Here is a 17,937-nt window from a genome sequence, read left to right on the forward strand (position 1 = left end):
ATGCTTTTTGTGTATTACAATTTGATGTTAAGCGTTTAAGCCATTTTAAGTCCTTCTCTTATTTCCCATCCTCTGTTTTTTTATTATAAAAAAGAAAAATAATTGTCTAATCTTCACGCTAGCGCTCTGTTGCTACCTTGCTGTGTCTGAAGCTATTGCAAATAAACAGCTTAGGCAAATTAAGCTTGATCCTTAGAGTACCGGTCCTGTGAAACAGCTCAGCTCATCACCAGCTGGGAGACCTGGGTGAACAGACTCAGCTTTGCATACCTACAGTAATGCTTATGAAAGCTAGACATGCTGAGGTGGGGGAGGGGGTTGGCTAAACTTGACTTCAGGCAGGGAAAAATGGTGGCACCACCCGCAAATCCTTGGGCAATTTCTGGACCAGCAGTGGCATCTGCTCTCCAGGCAGCAGCTCCTCCACCTGATTGAAATTAAGGTGTCATGGTTACAGTTTCAAGAAGGCAGCAGAGGAAGAACTGTGGGGAATTAAATAACACTGTGAATTGGTTTAATTACAGTACCTGAAAGGATCTCATGTTATTCAGTCTTGCTTTTCCTGTTATTTTGTGGCACTGATTAGTTGCAGGGTTCTGCCGTGCAGCTTGCAACTGCATGTCGCTCAGACACTCTATCTGTAATTCTACATAGCATACAACAACACTTTAGAAAAGTCTAGTGTTTGGAGTATTAGGTGATATACTTCACGGGGAATTTTTTCTAGAAAATAGAGGAAGACAAATCATAGGCTGTGATCACCAGCGCTGGGATTCTGAATGCTATCTGTAGCTAACAGAGGTTTTTCATGTCTGAAAATGTAATTCAGAACCCTTACCAATAAAAAAAAAGAGCAAACAATTTGCTGGAGATGTTATGCCCTAAACCGGTACTGTTAAACAGAGATAAATTCACTGCTTTACAGAATAGCACTCAAAAAAAAAAAATCATAGGATGTCCGGATTATTTAATGGTTTTATCGGGTATCTCTCCTAATATAGAAAAATCTGAAATATCTGTGTATGTCTGTGATACACTTTCAGTTCTGAGGACATAGGACGAGGTGAAGAATTAAGGTATAAATTACAGAATCTTTATCTCAGTAGCTTAATACGCCACATACGCGTTTCTAACAACCTTTACAAATTTTCAGTTTTATCAATGCTCATTAAACTACCAGGCTCTCTTTTTCTATATTCTCTTTCCCATCATTGCTGATTACCAAGGTATTGTGTAAACAGAAGCCTTCTCCTTTGTAACCAACATCCTTCTCCTGCCAGATTCATTCAATGATGCCACAATTCAGTGTTTGTGACATCACAATAGCTTCCATGGTGACTAATTGTGCTGTCAAACTCTGGTGTGTGACATCTCTGAATGAATCGGGCAGGAGGCTGATTAGGAAATCAAAAGCTTCTGTTTACACACAAATAACTTGGTAATTAACAATGATGGGAAAAGAGCAAGATACTTATCGGGCTGCATTTATATACGTGGGGACCTGCCTGCCTTGGACCTCTGTTTCACAGTGAAGCACAAAGCGGGGCCCCGGCTGTCACAGAGAAATGGGGTGCGCAGGTTGGGGCTCCAGCAGCCACCAAACTTTGTTCGGCAGGGACTGGTCCAGGGCTGTCCTCCGTGGGCCATGCAGCAGATCTGCGTGAAAAGTAACTCAGCCTTTGAGGGTGTAAAAGCAAACAGACAAAGAAAAAAGTATTGAGAGCATCAAAAAAGGTGTAATGATATGGATTTCATGGACGTGGCAGAAAAGGGAAGGAAAGAGTTCATTTAACGGGAGACAACAACATCCAATTTCTTGTATTTGGGGGCCAAAGTTATATACGCACTGTGACATAGTCAATAAACTTTAAATACCAGCTTTCATGCATCCACCCAGTTTTGGTTCCAGTTTGAATTTTTTGTCATACGGCTGCTTATTTTGTAGCTTCTCAGTAGCTTAAATGCTTCCCTGTGTTTCAGAGACTGTCAGATCAAGGCAGTAATCTGCACCTTAGGTGAAGTTATTATCAGGTGTCTGATGTTCCATATTTTTCCCTCTAGAAATAAGATTGCTAATTATATTAGCAATGGCAAATAGCTACATAGCAGTGTGGAAAGCAATATGGCTTAAGAGCAGTGAGAATTCTGTTTCCAGAAGACTTTATTTCTTACTCAAGACATCCTTGCTGACTTAATGCTATAGCTGATTTTGAAGCCCACCAATAGAGGCGAGTTCCTTCATTAAGTTCACTATCTTCCTTTTTTTTTTTTCCCTAGTCTTGCCTAGTATTACATTCCAAAAGAGCTCAGTTTGCAGAACCAGTTCATCTTTTTGCAGTTGGGCAGACTGAGGACAAGAACAAATTTTCAAAGCTAGCTGCATACTTACCGTTGTGATGATTTTCCGGGTCTCAGTTTTTAAAGAAGCTTCACCTGACTGCTTGCTTTGCACGCATAGTCAAGTGTATTCCAAATAACACGTGTGTTGGCAAACACACTTCAAACTACTACTGGACTGCACAAAGTATTTGTGTTCTCACTGGAGGCAATGTGTGACAATTTACCATCAGACTTGCTTAGATTTGACATGCGGAAATGGTTCCTGCTGCATTGTACCACGAGTATCTAAAATGCTTTGTGGTCAAGATTTAATCAGTCTGTGAAACTTGAATTGGTCCCATTATTTCATTTGCAACTAGGAATACACCTAACCTGTCCATAAAATGTGGTATTCTCCCTATGTGCTACTCCATGCTTAACTATCATCAGTTTGGGACAGGGACTCAGATATCTGTATCAGACATTAACAGAAATAATAATGATGAAGACAGACACTGTCATGATAGTGTGGGTCTGGACGCTGAAAGAATCCCTGCCTACAAATCTCATTTTTCCAGCTCGAGAATTGACTGTACATCTTATTTAATATAGTTGAAGCAGAAAAGTAGTAGGGCTCTGAAATACATGTAGGGTTAGAGGAAAGAATTGCTGCATAGTTATGTACAGAGATATTTTTTTTTTGTTTATATGTGCATTAAATTCTATTTGCCTTAATCTGAACAAATTAAAAGTGGAACAGTTAGACACAGTGCTTGCTAAAGTATGAAAACAGGGTGGGCTATTTCACGCTTTGGTCCCCCTGTCATTTGTAGTGTTCCTCTAAGTGGGAATTTTGGGCCATGCCTGCGAGTTGTTCACAGTGGAATCCAGCTCCTTTTCCCATCTTGTATCACTTCTACAGTTCTGTAGAATTTTAGGGTCATTTTGAAGAAGAAAAAAAAAAAGAGTCTGTCCTATTCTTTTAGGCAGTGTGTAGAGGAGACTGAGTTGAGCCTATCAGCTAAACTTACAAGGAGACATTTCTGGTCACTTCAGCAGCAATGCTGCTTGAAGACAGACCGACCTATTGAACTTAATAGACTGACATCTGTGCTTCTAGTTTTGCAGCAGGAAGCTCAAAGCAGGGCTGAGGTTGAGTTGCTGGTGTGTCAAGTGGCAGTTCATCCCATTTGTACTAACCAAGTGCAAATTACCAAGGACTTCCCAAGTGTAAAACTTACATGAAGCAGTAGCAAACTGATCAGGACTTACTTCCTTTTTACATGCACATGCTATGAAATGCTGCACCTTTTCTTCAAGATGGCTTTCACCATCAAAATGAAAATGTAAATATTACATCAGTGGGAATATCACCACAGAATCTCAAAAGGGTCTTGATTTAATAAATAAAATCGTCTAGGTATTGCCTAGAGCAATCTATGAAACAGTCACTGGGTGTATTTACACAAACTAACTATCAAAATACAAAACTAATTGACAAATGTTACTCTGAGGGTAATGAGGCACTGGCACAGGTTGCCCAGAGAAGTTGTGGCTGCCCCATCCCTGGAAGTGTTCAAGGCCAGGTTGGATGGGGCTTTGGGCAACCTGGTCTAGTGGAGGGTGTCCCTGCCCATGGCAGGGGGGTTGGAACTAGATGGTCTTTGAGGTCCCTTCCAACCCAAACCATTCCATGATTCTATACTGCATTTCCTCAGGACAGAATGAACAGGATGTGGTTTGTCCCTGCCCTTAGGAAAGCGAAGACTGCAACTTTGTGTGATGACAGAAGCAGGCAGTAGCAGGACACATGGTCTTTCAGGGATCGTACTGTGATGAAGATTCATACCAATATAATTAAATGTTTTTTGGAGGAAGCATAGTTTAAAAAACTGAAAGGCCCTCCATGCTTATAGGGCCACCATCCTCATCACAGTGTGGAGGACATTTGACTTTAACCAGTTCCCTAAAACCATGACAGTAGCAATAGATCAGCAGCAATAGCTGAAACTTCACCTGTGAAGGCCCTAGATAATGTGGAAATTTAGGTGATGAATGCTCAAGTGGTGCAAAATATCCTTAATTAACTGCTACCGACAGCAGTATTGTCGTGTGGTGTTATGGCTAATGTACTAAGCAGCAGCTCTTTATTTGAGAGCAGGCCAGTATGGGAAATCTTCAATGTTAACACCTTGAAACACAATCTGTAGGGAGGCTGGACATTGCAAATGCACGGTAAATGCTGAAGTCATCAGTGAGCTGGTGATGACTGACAGTCTAAATGCAGGTGAAAAAGACAATGACATCATTCAGAGTTAGGTTAAATTTTCAATCAAAGAACTTACATTAATCTGCTAAGTTGAATAATTGAAGTGACATTCAAGAGCTTGCTACTTTTTGAGATACCACTGACTGCTTGCTTTCTATCCTGAAAACAACCCAAGAGAACTTGGGTGGCAGCCTGGCATTTCTGACTGTGGGAATGCGAGGACGCAGGAACATGAAGTGGGGAAAAGACTCTCCAAACTTCTTTGGCCAGCAAGTCACATGCATTTTTGGATAGAGCTTTGTGAAAGTTACTTTTTGTTGGACCTCATTTTTATTTCCTATTCTATAAGGGATGAAAGTACTGACTATTAAGACTTTTGAAAAATACCTAAATGTTTTCTCGGAAACTTGTGAAGATTTGCCAAGATAGTGAGTTCATTAAGTAGTGCACACTCAGCCCAGTTGCCTTCTTTCAAGTTACTGCTTTCAGTGAATTGGATTTGTTAAGCTATCTGTTCATGCTTTGCTGTGCCATTCTTTTGACCAGAGAAGTGGTGGTTATGGGGAGTTACCTTCTAACCAAATCTAGAGCAGAAAATTGCCCTGTCATGTGTACAAAACATTTGTCTCTGTCAGTATTCCTGTAAAGTAGATCCTGTGACCTCTTTCATAATAAACCCTATTGTCTAGCATCTACAATAAAGGCCTGAAGTTCACCTTGAAATGAACTGGTTTTATAGAGTGTGATCAAATAGGCCGCTGTATTTCTGTGATAGCTCAAGACCAAATGGTAGCCTTTCTGCAACTTTTTTCCCCTTAAATCTGTCCACCTTGCCAGTTTCACAGTATATAGCCAGCACCAAAAGAAGAGGTTCATGTGTATTATTTAAGCTACTGCACACAAAAAATCTTATGTTCTTTCCTTTCTCAAAAGTCTGTGCTTATAAAGCCATGATGTTGGAGATCTTTGAAGAACACTACCATGTAACGTTTAACTTTGTAATACTTACGCCCTAGTTCCTTAAGTGCCTCATAGCAGCGTGGTTTGAAAGCTGTAATATGTTTTGTTAACTTCTTAAAAGGTAACAGAATTATACTGGGTTGTTTTACTCCTGTTCATTGGAAGTTGATCCTGCTGCTTCTGCTGGTTGTGTTAACATCGCGTTCTTTTTCCACAGAGAGGTGCTTGGAAGATCATGAGCTCATAGTTCAAGTCGAGTCCACAATGGGAAGTGAAAGTAAATTTTTGTTCAGGAAGAATTACGCAAAATATGAATTTTTCAAAAATCCCATGGTGAGTCTCATTACTTAGTTGTTTACAGCACAGAGGGATGGATTGCAATTACATTGTTGGGCGCTGTTATGTCTTAAACATCTATTAAAAATAAAAGCAACCAACAAACAGAATTCTTTCCAAAGAAATTTTAACCAATGTTTAAATTCCTTGTACTCTTCTCCTAGCCTAAAAACCTCAAGTGTTTTCAAGTAACCAAATATACTTGTTTCAAAATGGCTATTGTTATGTTGGAGAGTGACCAAGACAGGGAAATCTTTGTTGGTTTAAGAAAAACAGTCAGAAGTGCAATTTACTCATTATTTTCAAAGTTAGTTGATTTGAAGCAAATTGATTGCATAGTGTGCATATCCAAACCTTTTAATATCTGACAGTAATAATTTAAAAAAAAAAAAAACAACAACCAAACAGTACCCTCTGGGTACTCCATAAAACGCTTACTACATACAAGGAATTTCCAGTTTATCGTTACATATGTTGAACAGTGTCTCACCTATGGCTGTGCTTTACTAATGTGCTCTGCCTTCTTTACTGATCATAATAACTCACTGTCTTTATGTCCTCATGATGTATCTATGCTTGAAAAGTATTGTGTGTCATAGCTATGCTTATTCCTGGATTTGTAAGATCATTTGAATGTCGTAATTTTAAATGGTTTTGCAGTGTAACTGCTTATTTGGGGATGATTGTTCACTTTTTATCTAAACAATTAAGTTGGAACGGGCTCTTGATATGAACCACTGTCAGCTGATGCGACCCATCTAGATAGCTGAAGAAGGATAATCCAGAGGTGGTTTAGGTGAGAACAGATTTTGGGTCAGTCGGGTGTTTGTGGTGCCAGAAGAAAAAAGATACATGAGGTCACATGAGAAGTCATTGCTGAAATTACTGCAGATGATGAATTCATTCCTTTCCTCATAGACGCTAATGCACAGTTGCTGCGTCCTTGCACGTGTGCTTGCATGTACATTTGTCATCTGCTAGTGCTTGTTTCAGAGGCTGCGCCTTGACTTACTGTGTGAAACGTTTCTGCACATGAAGTGTTTGTAATTTTTCACTTCTGTTGATCTTCCCATCTGATAACCTATGAACATCTGAGTGTTGTACAGAAATCTTGGTATCACAGGAGCTAGCACATTGGTTTCATGTGGTATACTTTAATTAATAACAGAGCATGGGAGTAAAACCCAGAATGCTTGGCATTCAGTCCCAGGCTCCTGCAATCAGAGAATAAATCATTCTTTTGGTGTAAGAATGTGAAGGCTCCCTATCCGTTGCATTAGCTGTTGCCATATGGCGCTGTTTCTACTCAAGAGAGGCTGGTAAATGTTAGTTTTCATAATTCATTGTGCAGCTTACCTGGCAGAAGGGTGATTCCTCTTCAGCCCTTCTCTTCATACCCTAAAGACTGAAATTCGTATTGCCTGAAGAGTGACACATGTTCTAAATTGGAAACGTTTTTGTTGTGATTCATCTTGTTATAATCAGTCATTGTTTTATTTCAGGCATTTCTGCATGTCTTCATGCTTCAAATAATGTTTAAAAACTCCAAGAATGACTTCATGTAATTGCTGTGTATAGTAAATTCAGTGTACCGAATTATATAGGCTTTTTAAGACATGGCAAATGAAAAGGGGAACTAGAGGAATAAATCTAGTCAAGTCATCGATTTAGCACTCAGAAAACTGTCTGACCTTTGTCATGCAAAGATTCAGTATGAATGAGATATTGTACCACATGCCTGAAATCAAAAAGCTCTGTAGAAGCACCTATTTGTGTGTCAAACAATATTTGCTTCTGTGATCGCAGGATGGGGGAAAGGAGGTAGAAGTCTGCTTTGAGATTATTCAAACCTAGCACGTAAAGTAGGCACGTGACACAGAGGCTAATTACTGCGCAGGTGTCCTCGTTCAGTTTTTAATATTTCATTTCATGGACTGCGTGCTGACCTGTCCTTACAAGAAAAAACACAGTGCTCTGTTATGTTGCCCTGAAATACAAACATATAGGGGTAGATTTTGCAAAGGGCTTTTCTCTTGGCAGATTGAAGGGTTTCAAGCCCTGACCATAACCTGTCTGTTTAACAACCAAATGAAAGCATCAACAGTCACACATGAGCTCTTTCTCATAATTAAGGTCTGCGAATGGCAATTCGTGTGGAGCCTTCTGAGGGACTGAGCAGGTTTTAGGGTCAAGCAGATACAGCACTAAAGAACTGTATTTTGGATGGAAAGAGAGTGCTGTCAAAGGTGAAGGGGTACATACTGGAGATCCTGCTGCATCCCCACCTGAGACTTCTTTTACTGCATTTGCATCCAGCTTACCTCTGTGAGACTAGAGAAAACTTGTTATTCCTCCTGCTCTACGTCTTCCACATGGCAAGTGAAGTTACAGAGAGTTTGTTTGCTGAACAGCCTTTCTGCATGGGAACAGAAGCCCAGGAATTTGGTGGCAGAATGTGCAATAAGCAAGGAGTCACTGAGTAGCCAACCTGCAGGTCCATTCATCCTGTCCTTTCCTAGAAAGTAGGGGCTGTTAGAGATCCCCGAAAGCCCTCAGTAGAAAAGGAAGTGATGGGAAAATGCACTTAGGAAATACTGCATATCAGGTATTTTAAAAGTCCACATTCTGTCTGCATGAGTGTTTGGTGAGCAGAAGGAAGAGAAGAATTGCACTTGAAAGCCCTAGTATGACTTTCTGTGTCAGGGGATCTCCAAATTGATTTAAGAGTTATAGTTTCAAAAAATTAATGACTGGAAGAAAATTCCACTTGTTCTATGTAAAAATGTTCAAATATGATGTGACTTCCAATTGTCTTCTCTTTTTGTGTCTAGAACTTCTTTCCAGAGCAAATGGTTGCCTGGTGCCAGCAAACAAATGGCAGTATCCCACAGTCACAACTTTTGCAGGTACTGTAAGTTATCCATATGGACAAAGAAAGTTTTGGAGCTGGAGGGGAGAGATTGAGAGGAAGGAAGGGAGAATTCAAAGGTCTGGAAATAGCTGGTCGGAGAAAGACCAGTGTAGTGAGTTAGCATATGGTACTAGTGTTGGAAAATGTCTGACAAAGATCTTACCTGGTGGCATTGATGTGTAAGTTACATGCGCAAAGTATTCATAGTTATGTTCATACATATGTGTTCCATTAATATTCAACTTGCTCTGTGGGTACCTGGTTTGGCCACCTAGTGTTGCTCCTAAAACAGTCTCAGCAGATACCTTTCCAGAAAAACAAATACACCATATAAAAAGCAACACAGAAGTACTCTTCTATACTCCACATCATAGCACAGGAGAAAGTGTAAAAATAAGCGAGTGCATTAGAAGATGGGCTTGAGATGGTGAGAGGTTTTGCTTTTGCTTTTTATGTCCCATGTTTGTGCCTGGTGAGAATTAACAATAAGGACCAGCTTCCCTATGGTTCAGCCAACTAGCTGCTTGTTTATATAGAAAAATAATTCCATAAGAAGTTAAGTGCAAGTAGTTACAGAAAATTGTATGTAGTATTTGCAAAGTAATCCCATTTAAAGCTCCCCGAGTTAAATCACAGAGGTGTGTACCTTATGCATATGAGTTAGTAGAGTTGTGTAATCTGCATGGCAGTGGCGCGTGCACTGAGTTTATACTGAAGTTTTGATGTCGCTGTACAGTTTCTTGCTTGCTCATGAAGGAACTGTGATGGTGGCACAGTTGGTTGGCCTCCAGGGATGGTGCTGAAGGGTGAGCTACCTCTCTGACCGGTAACTCATTCATTGAAACCTCTCAATTTAAGCACTCCGATCTAAACCCTGTAGTCTAAATCTTTTTCACTTTAGTTGCTTTCCCAAGTGGGGGACATTCAACTCATGAGGCCAAATTAAAACAGTTCATTAAAAGAGTACTATATTAAGAATATAAGACAGTGATGTGTGGAAGACAGTACCACGAATAACAGGCAAATTATAAAGCAGAAGGCACAAATATCTGAAGAAAGTATACATACAAATAACTCATCTTAGCTTGATTTCTGTCATTTTGCATGTTAGCAAATATGCAGCGACTGTTTAAATACAACATGTTTCCACTGACTTTTGAACCAGTGCACTCATTTTGTCCCATAACCACTTCAGAAACCATTAAATACTGGCTCCAGGTTCACTGCGAAGAATTTAAAACGTTAGCATCCACTTTCAGCTGGGAAACGAAACAAAAATCAAACCAATTTCTGGAATTAAAAATGAGTCACATGCAAGGAGGTTGCAATTGGGAACCAAAACTAGTGGGAACAGGCTTTGCCACCGACTGGTAGGAACAGAGATGGGTGGGTTCACACTTTGGACCCTTTTTCCTGCAGTGTAAGTAGAGAATTGAGTTTGCTTGTCAGCATGAGCAGCGGGGCTCCCTAAAAGAGCAAGATGTTCTTGAAGATGGAAAAGTTTCAAACATAGGGTAATTCAAGCAGTAGGGAAAGGAAAACCTCACAACCTTGTGAGATACAAGAGTTTGCTCCTGGGAAGGCTCAGTTAGGTACAATCCTGGAGAAGCATAAGTCACGGGGGTTAACAGCATGAGAGGCTGGGGGAAAGAGGGTGGGTACATTCTTGTTGGTATGTTGTTTTACCATAAAAACCATTCTTCCTTAAAGCATTCCTATTAAATACCCTTTTGCTTTTAAAAAACCACTCATAAGATTTCATAATTTGAATGACAGTTGTAATTTGTTGAAGGTAAACTACCTGCAGTCTAGTAGTCATTAAGCATGTTGCATCCGAGGCCACCTCAAATATTGAGCAAATGCACTGTTTTTAATTGCACACAAAATAGGGAAGAATATTAAGTATCATCTCACGATATCATATACTGCATTAAGAGCTAGTATTTTAGGTCTTAACAACAGCATTAAAAACAGTGGGATCTGTTTTCCCAGCATGGCTCAGATATGCAAAAAAGCTTGCTGCTTAGTTTACTTTTGGTTTATCTAGCTGGACAGAGAGAATATATTCTCCTTTTGGTCTTTCTCTTACACAGTTGAGAAGTGGATTCGTAGTACAAATAGCAAGAAAATTGACTGTTCTTTTCCATTCTGTTAGATGAGATGGGGAGGAGGACTGGAAAAAAAAATTAGGTTTTAATGCAGCTAAGAATTCAGACACAGGGCACTGATTTTTTTATTTTATTTCCTGTGGGCATTATCCACCAAATAACACCAAAACACAACTTTCAAGACTTGCAAAGGCATCTAGACCAACCAGGTTTATGCATTTTTCTTCCTACTATTGAATTTATTAGTTTGGCATTTAACTTACTGAGCAAGCTCTCTGTCATTTAAAAATCTGGCCCATTGTAATCAGGGAGCAATCCGTCAATTTGCTAACCATAGTTAATTCTTCCTTCCTTTGATGTATTGCAAATCAAATGATTCCATATGTGGTCCCTCTAATTATGTCAAGAACTTTAATACTTATGGATCTTGAAGTCTAATGTAATTGCTGACACTTATTTGACTGCTCTACATTTCATTATGCGTTAAATATTCTGTTGTCTGTCATTCCTCTTGTCTTGGGACGGGTGCATCTGCTATATAAGACTTTAATGTGGGAAATCCTGAAATAGGCTGTTGCCATTCTAAAACTTTGAGATAAAGTTGCAGATTTTGGCCAATGTTTCCAAGTTAGACTAGTTGTCAGAATTGTTGTGACAAGGTATTATTTTAAGACTTAATAAGCTTACTTTGAGTCCCTTTAGGCCAAGTGCAAGAAGATTGAGGATACAGAGAAATGGTTAGCTTTTGGAGATTTACGTGTTGACACAGAGCACAGGAAAATGTCAGTGGCAGGAGGAGTTAGCTAGGTAGATGTAACGGGGGGAACAGGAATATCTATTTTGGTTGTAAAACAGTTTAAACATCTAGGTCAGTTTAAGCATAATGTGAAACTGTGCCCCAAGTCAGCAAAATAATTTGCCATTTGCTTCTCTGTTCTGCAAACACAGTGACAATTTTATGATCCATCTATAGGACACAATCCTCATTTACATTTTCCTCTCCAACAGAACTTTTTAAATTCCAGTAGCTGCCCTGAAATTCAAGGTTTCTTGCATGTCAAAGAGCTGGGTAGGAAATCGTGGAAGAAATTGTATGTGTGTTTGAGGAGATCAGGACTTTATTGTTCTACAAAAGGAACTTCAAAGGTAAGATTAAAAATGAAGTTGCACAGTACTAGAATGTGAAAGCATTTTCTGCTTTTACAGTGGGTATTTTTTGCTGGTTTTTAAATATCTGCACAGAGTGTTCCCTTTTTTTTATCGCATAGAAAAGGATAGGCAAGCCATGATCAAATGACAATCAAGCCCTGGGCTCTCAATGCATGAAAATAGCTCTATAGCATTGTTATATAATAAAACCAAACTAGCCAGACAACGTAATCACCCCTACTGAAGTCATGCTACAAGAGAAATCATGTTCTCCAAGCACATGGTTCATGAATGTAGTTTAAATGATACCTTAAACAATATTTTATGTTGCCTAACTTTCAGATTTCTCAGGAGCAATGTAATAGGCTATGCCATTTTTAATGTGATGCATTTGAATAAGTATTTTGTCAGCTTCTCATGTAAAGCACCTTCTGCTGTATAGTAGGCTGATGTTTAAAAGGTGCCCTGCTGTGTCCACTGCAGGCTGCCTGGGAGAGGAGCACAGTGTTCGTACGCTGCCCTCTGTTGGAGGTTGGTCTTGAGAGACTGCAAAGCTTGCAGCAAGAATCTTCCAAAATCTTACACTTACCTATGATAAAACACGTTTTTTCCCCAGGAGCCAAGACATTTGCAGTTGTTGGCTGACCTAGAAGACAGCAATATCTTCTCGTTGATAGCAGGCAAGAAGTTGTACAATGCACCTGCGGAGTATGGATTTTGTATAAAGGTAATTCTTCTCATTAAGTTCTTCCAAAGTTCAAGACGGTGTTGGTGGCTCAGAGTTCCCCCAGTCCCCAACTGAATGGGATCTGTATGTAAAATTCTGCAAGAATTTCTGTCATGGGGACTTGATCTTTAACGTCTTTCATTTGGCAGGCATATCCCGTGAATCTTGACATCGTTTTATGTGACACTTCTAACACTTTATCTGGTGCTCCTTTGGCTTGGGAAATTTCTGTGCAAGATCAACTCAGTGCTGAAGCATGGTGTGCCTGTGAGGTGGCCTTGGTTCACCTCAGAGATTAATTTTTTTTTTCCCAAGTACTCTAATTGAATAGGGAAGTTTCTCTGGACAGTGAGCACCAAAACTATATAGCAACAAAGGATCACAATCTGGTTGGGTGTGATTGTACCATTAAAGGTTTGCATTTATTTAAAGAACAAGATTGTCTTGGAAAATGGAAGTCAGAATAAGCAGTTGCCTTTGAGGATTTTTGAAACTGTTGTGGTGATGAATAGGTTTGAAAAGTATTTCAAAGCTTCATGTAATTTTCTGAGAAGAAAATAAGGCTGGGGGCTGGTTTTATTGACAGCAGTGAAGCACTTGCCTTTCTAGCAGCCGTTCCAGAGCTGGATAACATGGGTTTGCCTCAGAGAGTAGACACCAGCTGTGAGACAGACCCTGAACTGGTGGAAGCAGACTTTCAGTAACCTTCAGTTACAGAAACTTTGGTTCTTCATCTTGAAATAGGGGCTTATAAAACAGTTCTAAAAAAACCCAAAACAACCCAAACACCTTGGTTCTGGTTCTAGCATGGTCTGAGAACCTTGTTCGTGTTGTTGGTTTTCTCCTGAATGTGTCTGACTTCCCTCTCACACTTAATAGCCCAACAGAGTGAGAAATGAAACTAAGGAGCTGAGGTTGTTGTGTGCTGAAGATGAACAAAGCAGGACGTGCTGGATGACTGCCTTTCGACTTCTCAAGGTACCTAATCTCTTCTATGTGAATACCGCTACATCTCTAGTTAAGTTGCATTCATCATTTTGTCCATGAGAAAATACCTAGATGTTCTTAAACATCGTCTGCCTCCAAAATGATACAGCTAAGAGCAAGATGCCAGGTAGACCTGTCCCTCCTAAGCTTTTAAGCACACGACTGAGCTCAATTCCTTCCACATATGAATCAAGTATAATTTTAATTTTGGAGACAAATTTATGATATGTGAATGAATAAAAAAACCTGCTCAACAAGGTATTTGCAAGTTACCATAAAGCTAAAGAAAATGTTTTGATAATGGCAAGTGGTTATCTTAACTAGAACAGAGTGCTATCTAGAGCCTTTGCAATTTTTTCGGTTTTCTGAAGATTCTATTAAAAAAAGTAACAAAAATAAGCAACGCTATCTCTGGGTGAAAGTTATTCATATCTGAGAACAACAAGATTTCTTGATAATATGGTAGGAGGCTTCACAGGTTTTTTTGAAACAAAATCAGCATGGAAGGAACTGAGGAAAAAGTTGACTATTTTGCACTCTGTGAAGCAGAGAACTAGGAAGTTCTTCATAGGGAAATGGGCAGAAGTTTTGGGTTGGTTTTAAATCTTTCCCTGAAGATGCTGCCTTGAAAACTACTGTGTTCTTCTCTGTACCTTATTGCATCCTCCCTCATGTTAAAGGGAATATACACATATATAAAAAATGTAATAAATATGTACAGATAATGTTTTACCCATGAAAATCCCACCTCTCTTTCACACAGTTATCCTACTCTCTAATACTCTGTGTCAAAGTGTAACATACAAAATGTGATAAAAAAAAGAAACATGCACAAAGTGGTACTCCGGTACTTGATAACTAGATACCCAAATAGGATGTCCACCCAAATAGGATGGAGAACCTTGAGCTCAGTCAAATTTGGCGCTTTCTCTAGCAAACAGATAATTTCAGATTCAGAAATGAGGGCATGGCTGTTCCCTCTGACCACAGAGGTCAGCACACCAGCATCTGGCTGGTGGCTGCTGCATGCCAGGCTCTGCCTAAAATGGGACGTGTAACCCAGGGGCACTGCGAGCACTTGGTCTCTCTGTCCTGAATGAACAGAGTCCTGTCTGAGTAGCAGCCTACATCAGCAAAGCCTTCACACCCCCCTCTGCCAAAATGCCCTTTTCCTCGCCAGCGTTTCACACCCACCTGCTGAAGAAGATGCATTCCTGCAGTGTACATCCAAGGAGCTGAAAGGGAGTGGGTGCATCAGAAAGAGTATGAGGTTTTATCACTTCCCAGTCCAAACGTGGCATTGACTAGAAGCCACAGAGACTCCCATTGCTGCATGAGCATTGATTATTCCTCCCCTCCCTTTCTAAAAAAGTTTCTTTTGATTGTCCTCAAGACATGACAAATGTTTGTTACAATTACCTGTTCCTCTCCCCATGCAGACTGTCCATCATGCAAAACCCTGTAAGCGTAGGGAAAGCAAATCAGACTCCTAGGTCGGCGGGCATAAAAACGCAGTGCCTGTTCTCCATCTACATTAAGTGGTCACCTTCCAAACCAGAGCACATTTCTTTGAACGCTCTCCAAATATTATCTCATTTATTAATTGTAAGAGATTCTGTGTTGCAGTACCAAAATTCCTATTTTAAGTTGTTACAAAAGCAGGTGCACTAGACGTAGTACAGGCAGGGATGCCAGAAGCAATCCCAGTTACAAGATGCGTATTTGATTTCTGTGGAGCTGATACCTCTGTTGGCTATCATAATCCCCCGTCCAGTTACTTAACTTGATTTGACTTGTGTTTAATGCACACTAACAATTATGGTAAGAGTTTTAGTCCCCAGGCAATTCCAAGCGCTTCTTCTCAGCTGTCCTTTACTTTCCCTATTTATGCAGAATGTTGCATTTTGGAGAAAGTACTCAAACAGAGGATCAGATAATTGTAGTGAATTGTGCCTTGAAGATACCGCTTGTTCTGAAGAAATTAGTTACACTGGTCAAGGTACTAATGTTCCTGAATTGCAAGGAAAAACCTTCAGTGTACAGAATTAGCTATTCTTATCAAATACGTAGATGTGCATCTTACTGTGACTGTTCAGAGGAATCTTTCTTTGCAGCGCGACCTGTGGCAGCAGCAGTACTGTATGGCAGTAATTTCTCTATACTGGCATATAACATTCACCCTTAGGCAGTTAACACTAGGGGGAAAAAAAGGGGGTTTGTTTTCAAGGAACACTGAAAGATCATTAAAGGTGTATAGTCAGGGAAAAATAAGGCTGTGCCCCGAGGCTGCGGCCATGACCGTCCTTTTTATTTACCTACTGATTTAACTTTCCATAGTCCTATATCACCCTGTTTACAAAATTATATATACCATTTCAATTAGAACATTCAGTAAGTGGTGATGTTATACTTCAGCACTGTGCCTCTAGGGAAGGCACTGAGTAGGTGTTTTCTTAGCATCCTAGCTACTAGTGTTGCTAAAATTTCTCATGTTCAACGAGGAGCATGACTGGAATTCAATCACCTTATTTTTATAAGGAAAAGTAGCAAAAGTGTTATTTTGTCCTGAAATTTATTAAAAGAACTAGTGAATCAGAAAGATTCTTATTTTTTATCATTATGAAAACTGAGTTTGAATGTCTTATGCAGAATTTTTTTTTTAAGTTCACATTACTAGAGGGTAAAAAGAGGGGGAGTTAGTATGTGTGTTCTGACCTGTAGTGAAAAGGAAAACATGGTGTTAGCTGAGAGTGGCAGAAATTACCTGTGTATTTCACTCATGCTTGTAAAAGTGCTGTCTTTTAAATAAAGCTTGTTGTGCGTATTTACTGCTCAGTTGCCATCTGCCAATCACTATTACTCAATGCAAATTGCTTTGGGACAGCTTCAGATCATGAAAATAATAAACTGGTGGCACCTTGCTCCAGTGTTAGTGGTATTATGAAATCACTGCAGGTTTTTTTCCTAGTGTATATATTTGAATAATAATGTTCTTGCATTTCTGTTGGCAGTATGGAATGCTACTGTATCAGAATTACAGAATTCCCCAGCAAAGAAAAGCCATGCTTCCACACTTTTCCACTCCAGTAGTAAGTAATGAACTTCACCTCATTTAATGTAAGATGTTGGAAAAGGTACATTTGCTTTTGCATTTTAAAAGTGGAAAATTTTATTCTAAGAAATGTAAATTCAGCATTGTGTAGCAAATCAATGTAAAGTTCGCGTTTCACATGAATACAGTTTACGTGGTTGGCTCTCCATTATCTTAGGCTTACATGATCCACATGATTGAAAAAAAAAATCTTGGATACGTCAGGCACTTTGAGATGTACAGTACAGAGACATCTGGCTGTCTCTGCAGAAGCCAGCTTAGGTCTGGCAAAACTAACACGTAAATTTCCTAAAATATGTTGGGCCAAGAGCTGACTGTTAGCTATTTAAAAGTGAAGATCCTATATTTGGATCCCAACTGGCCCTGAAAATGACTGGAGTATAGTAATAGGGCAAGCGGGCAACTTGAGCAATACAGATTTTATTCTCAGCCTTTGAATCCTCTCCCTCCCTTACGGCCTAAAAAGAAAAGCCATCTATTTTTCTGTCTGCAAACCTTTTGGAAGGTGAAAAAAAAAAAAAGAGAGGTATTTTCTGTGCTGTTGAAGGGTAACTTTGGACAGTCTTGTGAAACCAAAACATTTTGAAATGAAACTCTCAAGCCGGTTTTTTCTTTCCCTGTTTTTTGAAACAAGTGAAAATTCCTTTTCAGAGAAGTGTATCTGAAAACTCACTAGTAGCAATGGATTTTTCGGGGCAAATAGGAAGAGTTATTGAAAATCCTGCTGAAGCACAGAGTGCTGCCTTGGAAGAAGGACATGCTTGGAGGGTAGCTATCTTCTCTTCTTTTCTATTTTTGTCATTAGTAAGTGTCTGTTGAGAGCCAAAACACAGAGTGTGCTATGATGTTAGTGCAGTGCTGGTCACAGTATAGCTTAGCTCCGACCTGAAGCAATCACACTGCAAGCATGCAGATCTGAAAGTCAATATCCATCTTTAGCAAAACTGTCACATTCACAACAACCTTCTACCACTGCTTCTCTGTCCCCCTAGTGTCCAGAGGAAAGTTGAGGGGGAAAGCAGACCCACCAGAACTTTACTGCCAGTTTGCAAAACCAGT

At 39.7% G+C, this 17,937-nt stretch overlaps 1 protein-coding gene across 5 annotated transcripts in view; it reads left to right on the plus strand.

The window, feature by feature from the left end:
- The window catches only part of GRB10 (growth factor receptor bound protein 10), a 149,690-nt gene that overhangs the window by 123,295 nt on the left and 8,458 nt on the right, over positions 1–17,937 (plus strand). For 4 of the 5 annotated variants that reach the window (XM_075744747.1, XM_075744745.1, XM_075744746.1 and 1 more), the window contains 7 exons: positions 5,766–5,881; positions 8,716–8,790; positions 11,912–12,049; positions 12,669–12,779; positions 13,659–13,757; positions 16,778–16,855; positions 17,530–17,646. In XM_075744747.1, the coding sequence (XP_075600862.1) occupies positions 5,766–5,881; positions 8,716–8,790; positions 11,912–12,049; positions 12,669–12,779; positions 13,659–13,757; positions 16,778–16,855; positions 17,530–17,646 (734 nt within the window). The remainder of the gene's footprint in view (positions 1–5,765; positions 5,882–8,715; positions 8,791–11,911; positions 12,050–12,668; positions 12,780–13,658; positions 13,758–16,777; positions 16,856–17,529; positions 17,647–17,937) is intronic. The other variant, XM_075744748.1, reaches the window with a different exon arrangement.

This window comes from Balearica regulorum, chromosome 2, assembly GCF_011004875.1.
Source record: "Balearica regulorum gibbericeps isolate bBalReg1 chromosome 2, bBalReg1.pri, whole genome shotgun sequence".
Classification (NCBI taxonomy): Eukaryota; Metazoa; Chordata; class Aves; order Gruiformes; family Gruidae; genus Balearica; species Balearica regulorum.